This window comes from Syzygium oleosum, unplaced genomic scaffold, assembly GCF_021117445.2.
Source record: "Syzygium oleosum isolate NSW1041296 unplaced genomic scaffold, Sole_v2.1 Sole_v2.01, whole genome shotgun sequence".
Classification (NCBI taxonomy): domain Eukaryota; kingdom Viridiplantae; phylum Streptophyta; class Magnoliopsida; order Myrtales; family Myrtaceae; genus Syzygium; species Syzygium oleosum.
Window position 1 is genome coordinate 38308764 of NW_026607485.1, and position 13420 is coordinate 38322183.

The 13420-nt window shown below is 41.4% G+C and overlaps 3 protein-coding genes across 3 annotated transcripts; all 3 read right to left on the minus strand.

The window, feature by feature from the left end:
* Nucleotides 1-3338: 3338 nt before the first annotated feature.
* On the minus strand, nt 3339-4836 carry LOC115681266 (disease resistance protein RUN1-like). The gene is made up of 2 exons (XM_056319592.1): nt 4210-4836; nt 3339-3694 (listed from the first exon to the last, which is right to left on the minus strand). Exons 1-2 carry the CDS (start codon nt 4779-4781, stop codon nt 3535-3537), a joined length of 732 nt encoding a protein of 243 aa, XP_056175567.1. The 5' UTR covers nt 4782-4836; the 3' UTR covers nt 3339-3534.
* Nucleotides 4837-8075: 3239 nt separating this feature from the next.
* Nucleotides 8076-10369, minus strand: LOC130138021 (serine/threonine-protein kinase-like protein CCR4). The gene is made up of 3 exons (XM_056310904.1): nt 10227-10369; nt 9443-9955; nt 8076-9364 (listed from the first exon to the last, which is right to left on the minus strand). The coding sequence occupies exons 1-3, from the start codon at nt 10347-10349 to the stop codon at nt 8363-8365; spliced, it is 1638 nt and encodes a 545-aa protein (XP_056166879.1). The 5' UTR covers nt 10350-10369; the 3' UTR covers nt 8076-8362.
* A 19-nt stretch (nt 10370-10388) lies between these two features.
* Nucleotides 10389-12629, minus strand: LOC130137652 (disease resistance protein RUN1-like; the record flags this gene model as incomplete). The annotated part of the gene is made up of 2 exons (XM_056309414.1): nt 12088-12629; nt 10389-11316 (listed from the first exon to the last, which is right to left on the minus strand). Coding segments are annotated over exons 1-2 (1431 nt in total), but the record flags the coding sequence as incomplete, so codon positions are not given.
* Between the last annotated feature and the right edge of the window lie 791 nt (nt 12630-13420).

Below are 13420 nucleotides of genomic sequence, written 5' to 3' on the forward strand. Positions count from 1 at the left end.
TTTGTGGGATGCTGAAAACCAGCGTTGGGCTTTCAGCATCCCAAATGCTAACTTTCGGCTTTCCGTTCCCTAAATGCTGAACCGTTGGTTCCCTAAATGCTGAACCTTTCGAGCTCGAAAGCCCCTTACCAAAGCTGAACTAAACGGGCCTACATATCCTTCAAGAAACTTAAAGTGAGTATCAACGACAAAGCATTGGTACTTACTTCTTAAGTGAAGCATTTCATCAAAGGGTTATGCGAAGAGGAAAATCGTTTCTATTTGATATTACTATTATATAGGCCTCTATCTTATAACTTTAAATTGATTCATTTGGTCAACGACCAAAAACACGCTAATTTTAGACATTTAACCTTTTTCTTAGGTAATTTTTTTCCGTTAACAATAATATTTTGAGCCCTAACCACGAGTCATTGACGGAAAATCGTTTCAATTTTATTACGGGCTCGAGGAGATTGTTCTGCTTGTTTGGGAATGAGTCCAGGACAATACTCTAAGTGATGGCCAGGCTATTGAAAATTTGGAATAGCCAAACAGGTCGTTAGCGACAAGAGCTGTAAGAGACAGTTTCGTTTTGGCGAGATCGTGATATTCTGTAAGGTTCACCAGTACAGTCCTAGCTCAACGCCTTATTAAGGATCGATGCATCCATCTTTTGTTTGATTGTATAGTAACGAACATGAACTTGTCTCTCTATTTCGGACAAACAGAAGATAAATCTGAACTCGATGCTGTCAAACGAGAAGTGGAAACACAGTTCCCTACCTACGAAAATCACTAGACCTTAAAACATTACTTTATTAGATTATACTCAAAACTAAGCAGATGCACACTCTCAAAACTTACGGACTACACATCACATATTGGGTTACCTTCATCCACAGAATGACGAGAGACAAGCTGGCGATGTTTTCCTGTCACGTGGATGAGCATTGAGCTAAAGCAGTCCTTAGCCGGTCCACTACATAAGTCATCGAGGGACGTTTTCCAGCATCATACCGAACACAATCCCTAGCGAGGTACGCTATATCTGCCACTTCCATCATCTCGAACGTGGCCGGAATTGGCATGTTTGGGTCCAGAGCCCAGCCAATTTGACCCCAATCAATGTGTGGAACTACGACGGTCATCATATGACCTCTCTGGCCATATTCATCCCGATCATATGCTTTCCGTCCAGATAACAACTCAAGCAACACCATGCCATAGCTAAACACATCGATCTTACTCGATAGTGTACTGGTCGCCAAGTATTCTGGATCGATATAACCTAAGGTGCCAACGACAATATCATCCAAAACGTATTCATCCTTAGCAAGAAGTAGAGAGAGTCCAAAATCCGAAATTTTAGCAGTCCAGTTTTCATCCAGCAATATGTTTGCTGACTTCACGTCTCGGTGTAATATTCGAGGACATGCAAATTCATGCAAGTATTCGATTCCCCGAGCGACCTCTAGCGCCACCTTGAACCGTGTGCGCATTCCATGACATCAAAGTGGAGCTTCCAATACAGTGAAGGTGGTAGAACAGCAAGCCATTGTTCATGTACTCATAGACTAGGGCGCACTCACTGCGTCTTGCATAAAATCCCAGCATCCGAATAAGATTCTTATGATTGGCATGACAAAGAGCTGTGATCTCGTTGATGAACATATCGTCTTGAAAGCTTTCTCTGGTTACATTTATCCACTTGATGGCCACTTCCTGCCCATCATTCAATAGCCCGCGATACACTGAACCGGTGCTGCCTACGCCAATCTTATTATCATAGTTGAAATTATTAGTTGCACTAACCAGCTCTGCCTTTGCAAATTTTTTGAGTACCCGAGAAGCAAAATCGATCAGCAAGCATTCCAGTAACATGAAGTGATGAGAAATAAAGCCATTGAAATGACAAGGATATACCGAAGATCTCACCAACAGGAAATCACTGTCAAAATCTGCTTTGCCATTGTTGCGGCTATAACCTATGTGCCCTTCGAAACGTAAAAACGGGGGAAGCTTGTGTGGGGTAGTCATCATACTTTTAAAGCCTGACAGAGCATCTCTGCATTTTCTTGATACTGCACCTTCAAATCTAAATCTAGACAAGATCATTCCAATCGAACCATGACGTTGCTCATTCTTTGCAGGTTCGGTGGGTCTGGAATCATGAATACTAGGTTGCTCAGGATCACAGCTCTTGACAGTTGCTGGCAAGTTGTTTCCATGCACATCGAGCCACCTAAGTTCTTTTGAAAGATACCCGCTGTATCCAGATATATGTATGTCACCCACCAGAAACGGCCTAAGCCCTTTCATCTGCTCGATGGCTTTTCTACCTATAAACACCTCTTCAGGCTCAAGCATGTCTAATTTAGTACCTTCAACAGAGTTTGTTCCCTTGAAATCCAAAGCGAACTTGCAATCAGGAGTTATTCACACTCAGTAAGACAAAATACTCTTGTCTGTATGCGCACCCTTATGTGCATGGAAACAAGTTAGATACATTATAAATAGATTCCTAAAAATTGGTAGGGTCTTCATGCAAGAATCTATGTATATGCTATTAAATTGTCAAGTCAATGACAAAGCGCCACACTCTCAAATGATTGTAGTGTCATACATCCAGTAATTTTTAAAAGTTTTCAAGAAAAAGAAAAATGAAACATTACCGGATTTTCTCGGAAGACTCTCAGAATATCTTCATGACACTAGAGTCTACTGCGCCTGCCAGGATTTTCTGGAGATTCTTGACGCACGATTTCTCGACCTATTTCTTGAAGCAAGTCATGCATCCATATCTTGTTCAAGTCCATATAAATAAGTGATTTTTGGGAGAGAATTTGAAGCCCCCTGCCTGGATAGGAGTTACAACGGTCCAGCTGTTTTGTTACATGATCTTGATCTTCCCCTTTAAAGAAACAAGCGATGTCAAGAAAGATAGATTGTTCATTAGCTTCCAATCCATCAAAACTAATTTTCAGAATCTCATCAATCTGGTTGTCAGGAATGGCTTTCAATCTTTCCAATGTACAATTCCATTCCTGAACTCTCTTACCACTCAAGAAAGATCCCAATACAATAAGAGCCAAAGGGAGACCTTTGGCATAGTGAGTAAAGCCGAAGGAGATAAGCTGGTAATCTCTTGTAGGTGATGGTTCCTGAAAGGCATTCCAACTGAAAAGTTGAAGAGCATCATCATAATAGATTTTTGCACTGTGAGCGACTAGCACTTTGTCATCTCTTGTTTATTCTACTCCCCTGACCAAACCAACTTGTTTCACCCAATAAGTCCCTTAATTGGGAAGTGCGATCCACATCATCAACTAACAGAACCCTTTTATCGCAAAGCTTTTGCCTGATCAAATCTACACCTGTCTGAATGTAGCCAACCTCTATAGTTTTATCCCCCAAAATGTCACGAAGAAGAGTCTCTTTGCAGTTTATCTAGGCCATACTGCCCAGACGTTTCTTTAACATTTGCCAGAAAACTACTACCTTCAAATTGATCAGCAATCATATTGTATATAGCTTTGGCAATAGTCGTCTTGCCTATTTCGCCAATCCCACATATAACCACCACGTGAACGCCATCATCCTCTGTATGCAATAACCTTCGTACAGCCTGTATGTGTTTGTCAAGAGCAACCGGATGCTTTGCAGCATCCAAGTACGGGCGATGCAGCTTGCTTGACACTTCTTCAACAATTTTCTGGATGAGTTCAGATTCAAGACTGCCAATTGCAATCACTAAAAATGTGACAAGTACAGGTGTGCACATCCTATACAAGTACAGGTGTGCACATCCTCTGCTAAACTACAGAGGATTATCAGAAATAGCACCTTCCTCCTCATCCGAGAACATACGAATCTAGTTGAGCAAATAAGAGACTAATACTCTTGGCCATCAAAACAACAAAAAGGGACTCATAATTCAACACCTTAAACTTCGAAACAATGTCTCTCAATGCATCCCCCTTATATATTGGAACAATGACACTCTGAAAGTGAGAATTCCAGTTCCAAAAACACAGTTCTGCTTCCTTCTTCCAAGCAGACTCAATTGAAACTCCATTTCACAAACAATTTGGCCAAATTTATGCAACAAGTTTCACCTTTACAAATTCTAGCGAGTTCTAATCTAATATAATCTAATACAAATTCTCTACAAAACAAACAGCAATCAAGAGAATCCAGTCAATTAGCTGAGAGTAATTCGACGAGTACCTGTTGCTTAAATGCCATCCAGACAAATTAGCCGCTTCGCGGAGCGCGTCTCTCCACTTCTTCACTCTCCCCGAACCATCACCATCACCAACACCACCAAAAACCTTCTCATGCCTCGCCATGAACTCCGCGAAGACTCTGGTCTGCTTCCGCACATCCCTCGGGTCAACGTAGAGGAACACCGGCCGGACAAGTTGCCCTCTCGAGTCATGCATCTCGAGAATCTTGGTCAGCTCCTGCAACCACCAGGTGGAGGCAGCGAAGTTGGGGGAGAAGACGACGATGGCGATCCTGGAGCTCTCGATGGCCCGCTCGAGGGAGAGGGAGATCCTCTCTCCCCGCTGGAGCTCGTCGTCAATAAAAACGCAGACTCCGCTCCGGCGGAGGGCGGTGTGGAGGTGGCTGACGAAGCCGGCGCAGGTGTCCTCGCCTCGGAAGCAGAGGAAGACGTCGTAGTCCCATTGAGGGATGGCGGCACAAGACGAAGAAGAAGAAGAAGAAGAAGAAGAAGAAGAAGAAGAACAGGATGCAGTGGAACATGGAAGACCATTGGAGAGAGGGGTCCTGGCCATCTCTTTTTATGCGAAGTCGAGGGAGGCGCGGGGACGATCCCAGGGAACGAGTCAGGGGAGGTGCGGGAACGAGTCAAGGGAGGCGCGGGGACGATCCCTGCTCGGAATATGTTGGAAACATGCACGGTCAACGGGCGCGGGCCATCGCTACCGTCGCCGTCGGCAAATTCTTGACTGAACGCGATCCATGCAAGGGTTCACCTCGCCGTCGAAGCGTATGCTCAGACACTGACAGTGAGTGTTGCAAGCCGAGGCTGCAAACAAATCCACCCGAGAGATGGAGGTTTTCGAGGCTAACGATGATAGGCCACCGACACAAACCGAAAAAAAGCGCAACTTTGGGCGGGATCGAACCGAATCGAACACCTGGCACGTGCGACATCGAAGAGTTGCCCGCCCACACATCAGCGTTCCCGAGAGTCACCGTTAATGGCAAACTGGGAATTTTCTTTGGAGTTAATACTTCAAAAAACTCCAAACTGATACTTTCATGATAAATTTATCCCGAATTAATTTTTTGACCAAAAAAAATCTCAAATTGGTACAATTGTAACAAATTCACCATCCGTTAAATCGGATTAATACCACGAAAAATCACAAATTAATAAACATGTGATAAACAGAAGGGTAAAATCTCAAACTAGTACACCCGTCAACAGCCACGTGTCATCCAACTCAGTAATTTGACGGTAAAATTTAACGGAAACTAACGGAAGGTAAATTTGTCATATATGTACCAGTTTGGGTTTTTTGGTGATATTAACTCTAATTAGAATTTGAAGTGTGCAAAGTTTTCTCTTTTAAACATTTCCAAGATAACGAGGGAAAAATCACCCAAAAAGGGTTTTTGAGCACTTGATTGCTGGATTTGGATACCATAAATCTCTTGTCCAAGTTAAAAGGTCTCACTCTCAATAAGACCTTCGAGGCCGCGCCGACTGTATTGCAGGAGGAGCTAGCCTCACCCGACACAATTTATGAATGTCCGTAGATGCTTTTGCTGCAATCCATCAGTTTTGAAATGAGAAAGAAACTGATCAATAGTCTTTAAGACGATAACATCGTCCGAAAATTGGGCATGAATGCGGTTGGTTAACTTTCAAGTAGATTGTGTTCAAAGAAGATAGAACTATTTGAAAGCAAGCGTCGTATTAATTAGCTTTCGATAAACGAGCTAGAATGCAGCTGTAACCATTTCAAAACAAACAATCATGCGAATCAACTTTTGGAACCACTTGGGGTTGCTCGGTGGCCATCTTTCCTACACGGGAAAAGCAAGATGAGAAGTTCGAATTCTCACCTTCTTAAAGGGTGGGGGATGGGAACGTTTAGTTTCATGTGTGGGGTTCGACTCTCGCAATCTGCAAAAAGGCATGACGAAAGTTTGAGAGTGAGTCGAGAGTTAGAGTAGGATAAGATTAACAAAAAAACCAACTTTTGGGTAAATAATATTAATTTTGCCTTAAATGGGTTCATGTAGCTTTCATTATAACATATACAGAAATTACACAATCCTCTATACCGCATTATTCTTATTTTGGTATCAGAGCTACCCGATTCGGTGCACACCCAAGTGAACGCTTGAAGCATACCTCGTCCCCCTCTCAACATCGTTCGCCTTGTTTGACAGGGCACGTCTAGATATCCACTTGCACATTTTTCTTTCATGTCAGTAGTAACTGCATTTTCAGTTATAAACTTATTATATGGATTTCAATTTAATCATGAATCTTTAATTGAACCAATGTAGTCCTAAACTTTTGAATGAAAATGAAATCAAGTCTTCCGGCCAAGTGTCACTTGAAATTTCTAACGTGGCGTTCCAATTAGCACCGGCCGTCCCATGTTTCACGACAGACGATTTCATGTAGGCAACTTTCCTTAATGCGAAGCGGTTTTTTTAATTATTTTTTATTTTTTCTTTCTTTCTTTCTCTCTTTTCCTTTTTTCCTCCTTTCCTTATAATGTTTTGGGAGCATGTTATTTAGATGGAAACGAGACTCGGCTTACCATCCAATGTATAAGGAAACTCATCACATTCCATGCACGAAAGGAAATATGATTGGAAAAGCTGTAATTGGCAAGTGTTTTCAATAGGAAATGACTCCATTTGGTCAATTATATCCACATTTATGACAACCAAATAGGGGGTTCCTAAGTCTAGGTTTGGCTGATTTGGCAAGCACATCATGAACTAGACTACGTATCCTCCAAGAAACATAAAGAGAGTATCAACGACGAAGCGTTGCTATTTACTTCTTAAGTGAAGCATCCTTGAAGCATTTTATGGTAGATTAGAAGATTGCTAGAATAGGATGTTATCAAGGGGTTACGCGACGAGCGAAAATCGTTTCTATTTGCTATTACTACCATATAGGCCTCTATCTTATAACTTTTAGTTGATCCATTTGGTTAATGACCAAAAACACGCTAATGTAAGACATTCATTTCGGGAGAAAGACACTAGAAGTACCAAAAGTTGTGTACGGCGCTCAGTTTAGCACCAAAAGTTTGTTTCGGATCACTTAAGTGCCACTTTTTTTTAAAAAAACGATTATTTAAGTATCAAATCCGATCTGAATTGCCGGAAATCCGACGTGACAATATTTTATTAATTTCATAGTCCTACATGGCTCGTTGGCATGCCTAGTCAGTATATAACTTATAAACGACATCGTATAAAAATTGTAAATAGTGATCATTTGAGTGCCAAAATTTGTTTAAAGTGATCACTTCAGTGCTAGTTGTTGTTAAAAAAGATCACTTCAGTGCCAGTTGGATTGTGTGATGTCGTTTTAGATGTCCACATGGACCGAATTTTAAAAAGAAAATGTCAAGTCATATTAACAAATTTAATTATAAATGCCACGTAATCAATTTGGCCGGAATTGGCACTTAAGTGATCGCTTTTTCTCCGATTTGGCACTGAAGTGATCATTTTTTCTTCGATTTGGCATTTAAGTGATCCAAAAAAAACTTTTGGCACTTCTAGTATTCTTTTCCCTAGTCATTCCTTTTCTTAGGTAAAGATGTTTTGGTTAAAAATGGTATTTTGAACCCTAACCATGAGTCGTTGATAGAAAATCGTTTCAATTTTCTTTCATGCACGCGAGCGAGAGAGTTTTGCTTGTTTTGGAAAGAGCCCAGGACAATTCTCTAAGCGATGGCCGGGCTATTGAAAATTTGGAATAGCCAAAGGCATTGTAGGAGAGTTCGCTTTTGGTGAGTACATGATATTCTGTCAGCTTCACCGGTACTATCCAAGCTCAACACATTGTTACGTACGGATTGTATATCATCCTTCTTTCGTTCGATCATATAGTATGGACCATGAACTTGTCTCTTTATTTCGGGCAAAGAGAAAATAAATCTAAAACTCAAGGCTATCAAAACGATAAGTGGAAGCAGAATCCGCTACCTATGAAAATCTTTCCACCTCTAAAAATAAATTTACAATAATTATCACCACGTAAATTTTTAATGTCCATATTGTTTCTTGGCGATTTCTCTGGTAATGTCTTCTTCTAGCATCAGACTTTAATTGCAAGATCATTATCTTCTGCGTTATCACTCAACTGAGATTAGTATAGACTTGAATTGCAAGATCTGTCATCTTCTGTGTCATCACTCAACTGAGATGAGTATAGACTTGATTTGCAATATCCGCTAGTTTCCATGTTATCACAGAATTCGGATGAGAGTTGACCTAAAGCACTCCTTAGGCGGTCCACTACACAAGTCATCGAGGGGCGGTTTCTGGAATATTTCTTAACACAATCCACAGCGAGGTACGCTATCTGTGCCACTGCCGTCATCTCGAACGGCGCAGGAATTGGCATGTTTGGGTCCAGAGCTTGGGCAATTTCACCCTCAACGATGCATGGAACTACGACATCCACTATCAATCTCCTGCCATCTTCATTCATATCAAGTGGTTTGCGTCCAGATAACAACTCAAGCAACACAATGCCATAGCTATACACATCGCTCTTAGTCGTTATTCTTGAGGTATTGAAGTATTCTGGATCCAAATAACCAAAGGTGCCTTTCGGATCATCCTCAAAGTCATCTTCACCCTCAGGAAGAAGTACAGAGAGTCCAAAATCCGAAACTTTAGCAGTCCAGTTTTCATCTAGCAATATGTTTGATGACTTGACGTCTCGGTGTACTATTCGAGGACCTGCAAATTCATGCAAGTACTCGATTCCCCTAGCGACATCCAGCGCCACCTTGAGCCGTGCCTTCCAGGACATCAAAGTCGAGCTTCCGATAGTGTGAAGGTGGTAGTACAGCGAGCCATGATTCATGTACTCATACACTATGGCGCACTCACTATGTCTTGCATGAAATCCCAACAACCGAATAAGATTCTTATGTTTGACATGACCAAGAGTTTTGACCTCGGTGATGACTGCGTCAATTTTGTATCGGGCAGTTAATTCTATCTGCTTGATGGCCACTTCCTGCCCATCACCCAATATCCCGCGATACACTGTACCGGAGCTACCTATTCCAATCTTATTATCATCAGAGAAGTTATTTGTTGCGCAAACCAGCTCTGCCTTTGAAACTATTTTAAATGCCTGAGAAGCAAAATCTATCAGCAAGCATTCCAGGAAAATAAAATGAGAAATAAAGCCAATGAAATGACAAGGATATACCGAATATTCCTCCAACAGCATATCCATGTCAAAGTCTGCTTTGCCAATGTTACGACTGTAACCATTGTGTCTTTCGAAACGTAAAAACTGGGGAAGCTTGAGTGGGGTGGCCATAATACTTTTAAAGTCTGACAGAGCACCTCTGCAGTTTCTTGATGCTGCACCTTTGAATCTAAATCTAGACAAGATCTTTTTGATGGGACGATGATGTTGCTCATTATTTGCAGGTTCGGTGGGACTGGAATCATGAATACTAGGTTGCTCAGGATCACAGCTCTCGTCATGAATACTAGGTTGCTCAGGATCACAGCTCTCCACCGTTGCTGGCAAGTTGTTTCCATGCACATCGAGCCACCTAATATCTTTTGAAAGATACCCGGGGCATCCAGATATATGTATGTCACCCACCAGAAACAGCCTAAGCTCTTTCATCTGCTTGATGGATTTTCTACCCATAAACACCTCTTCAGGCCCAAGCATGTCCAATTTAATACCTTCAACAGAGTTTGTTCCCTTGAAATCCAAAGCGAACTTGCAATCAGGAGTTATTCACACTCAGTAAGACAAAATACTCTTATCTGTATGCCATCCTTATGTGCATGGAAACAAGTTAGATACATCATAAATAAATTCCTAAAAATTGGCAGGGTTTTCATGCAAGAACCAATGTATGTGCTATTAAATTGTCAAGTCAATGACAAAGGGCCACACTCTCAAATGATTGTAGGGTCATACGTCCAGTAATTTTTAAAAGTTTTCAAGAACAAGAAAAATGAAACATTACCGAATTTTCCCGGAAGACTCTCAGAATATCTTCATGATACCAGAGTCTACTACGCCTGCCAGGATTTTCAGGAGATTCTTGCCGCACGATTTCTCGACCCATTTCTTGAAGCAAGTCATGCATCCATATTCTGTTCGAGTCAATATATATAAGAGATTTTTGGGAGAGAATTTGAAGCCCCCTGTCTGGATAGTGGTTACAACGGTCCAGTTGCTTTGTTACATGATCTTTATCTTCCCCTTTAAAGAAACAAGCAATGTCAAGAAAGATAGATCGTTCATTAGTTTCCAATCCAGCAAAACTAATTTTCAAAATCTCATCAATCTGGCCGTCAGGAATGGCTCTCAATCTTTCTAATGCACATTCCCATTCATGAACACTCTTACCACTCAAGAAAGATCCCAATACAATAAGAGCCAAAGGGAGACCTTTGGCATAGTGAGTAAAGCCGTAGGAGATAAGCTGGTAATCTCCTGTAGGTGATGGTTCCTGAAAGGCATTCCAACTGAAAAGTTGAAGAGAATCATCATAATTTAGTTCACCAACCTTATAGATTTTTGCACTGTGAGCGACTAGCACTTCTTCATCTCTTGTTGTTAAAATTATTCTACTCCCCTGACCAAACCAACTTCTTTCACCCAATAAGTGCCTTAGTTGGGCCGTGCGATCCACATCATCAAGAACTAACAGAACCCTTTTATTGCAAAGATTTTGCCTGATCAAATCTACACCTGTCTGAATGTAGCCAACCTTTATGGTTTTATCGCCCAAAATATCACGAAGAAGAGCTTCTTGCAGTTTATGTAGGCCATACTGCTTAGAAGTTTCTCTAACATTTGCCAGAAAGCTACTACCTTCAAATTGATCAGCAATCATATTGTATGTAGCTTTAGCAATAGTTGTCTTGCCTATTCCGCCAATCCCACTGATACCCACCATGTGAATGCCATCATCCTCTGTACGCAATAACATACGTACAGCCCGTATATGTTTGTCAAGAGCAACCGGATGCTTTGCAGCATCCAAGTACTGGCGATGCAGCTTGCTTGACACTTCTTCAACAATTTTCTGGATGAGTTCAGATTCTAGACTGCCAATTGCAATCACTAAAAATATGTAACAACCGGCTAAACCACAAAACTAAACAAAATTAGTTGATATTTACTTGTTAGAGCTCGTTAAGAAAATTAGTTGATATTGAAATGATCTTCCCATTCAAGTACAGTTTTGCACATCCTCTGCTAAACTACACTAAATAAGCTGATGAGGAGGATTATCAGAAATAGCACCTTCCTCCTTATCCAAGAACATATAAATCAATTAAGCCGCAAGAATTGGTTTGACAACAGCCCTTGAGTTTGACTTAGAATTGAAAAGTGATGATGAGTATTATGTTGTCAGTTATGAAAGTGCTCGAGCAAAGAGATATACACGGGGAACAGCAAGGTAAGGTCTACACGAATCGAAGATGGTTTAGCAAATAAGAGACTACTAATTCGTGGCCATCAAAAAAACAAAATGAGACATTGAACTCAACGCCTTAAACTTCGAATCAACAAACGTTAGCAACTTCAGGAGCATAAGGTGAACAACGTATCTCAATGCATCCCCGTAATATAATTGAACAACGACACTGTGAAAGTGAGAGTTCCAGTTCCAAACAGAGAGTTCTGCTTCCTTCTTCTAAGCAGGCTCAATTGAAACTCCATTTCACAAAAAATTCGGCCAAATTTATGCAACGAGTTTCATCTTTACCAATTCTAGCGACTTCTAATCTAGTATAATCAAATATAAATTTTCTACAAAACAAACAGCAATCAAGAGAATCCAGTCAATTAGCTGAGAGCGATTCGACAATTACCTGTTGCCTAAATGCCATCCGGACAGATTAGCCGCTTCGCGGAGCGCGTCTCTCCACTTCCTCACTCTCTCCGAACCATCACCACCAAAAACCTCCTCGTGCCTCGCCATGATCTCCGCGAAGACGCCGGTCTGCTTCCGCACATCGCTCGGGTCAACGTGGAAAAACACCGGCCGGACAAGTTGCCCTCTCGAGCCACGCATCTCGAGAATCTTGGTCAGCTCCTGCAAGCACCAGGTGGAGGCGGCGAAGTTGGGGGAGAATACGACGATGGCGATCCTGGAGCTCTTGATGGCCCGCTCGAGCGAAAGGGAGATCCTCTCCCCCCGCCGGAGCTCGTTGTCAATGAAGACGCGGACTCCGCTGCGGCGGAGCTCTTTGTCGAGGTGGCTGACGAAGCCGGCGCGAGTGTCCTCCCCTCGGAAGCTGAGGAAGACGTCGTAGTCCCATCGAGGGACGGCAGCACAAGATGGGGAAGAAGAAGCTGACGACGCAGTGGCCATGGAAGAGGGTTGGAGAGAGAGCGGGCATGGCCATCTTTTTTATGGGAGGGCAAAGTCAACGGAGACGCAGGCACGAGTCAATGGAGACGGGGGAATGCTTCCTTCTCGGAATCTGCATGGAAAATGGTTATTCTCTTCTTGCGGGTATCGCTACTCGCATCGGAACCAGGTCGGCAAATTCTTTACTGAAAGCGATCCATACAGGTGGAACCACAGATACTAGTCGAAATTTTTGCTGATGTTCGTCTTTCCTTAGAGCATATAGAACATAGTCAATGCCCATACACCCCAATTGAAGAATGATCTACTCCTTCCAAACTTCATAGTTTTCATCATTCCGCACGGGAAGATCATTCTAAAATTTAGAAAAATTCACAGGTTATAAAACTGCATATCAAACATACATACTTATGTCACAAAATTTGAGACAAATCAAATATACATCATGCTTTACCAATGTAAAATATGAATCACATAACATAAAAATTGCCTGTAGACTAAGTTTGTAATTTAAATGGATTCATAATTATTATATGATGTAACTATAATCATAATCTTTTTCTTAATCCCTGTGGGTAAATTAAGAAATATAATATGCTATTTCATTCTAATTAATGATATCAAAATAATAAAAAATTCCAATGGTAAAAAATTAATTATATTAATACGATTAATTACAACCAATGTCCTTTTATATATGCAATCCAAATCCTCTTAATATATATAATTTAAGACAATTAGAGATGCCGTTGTTAATCTCTAATTAAACAAAATTGTATATGGATCACTAGACATTTATCACGTGCACAAACATTCACCAAATTGCACGG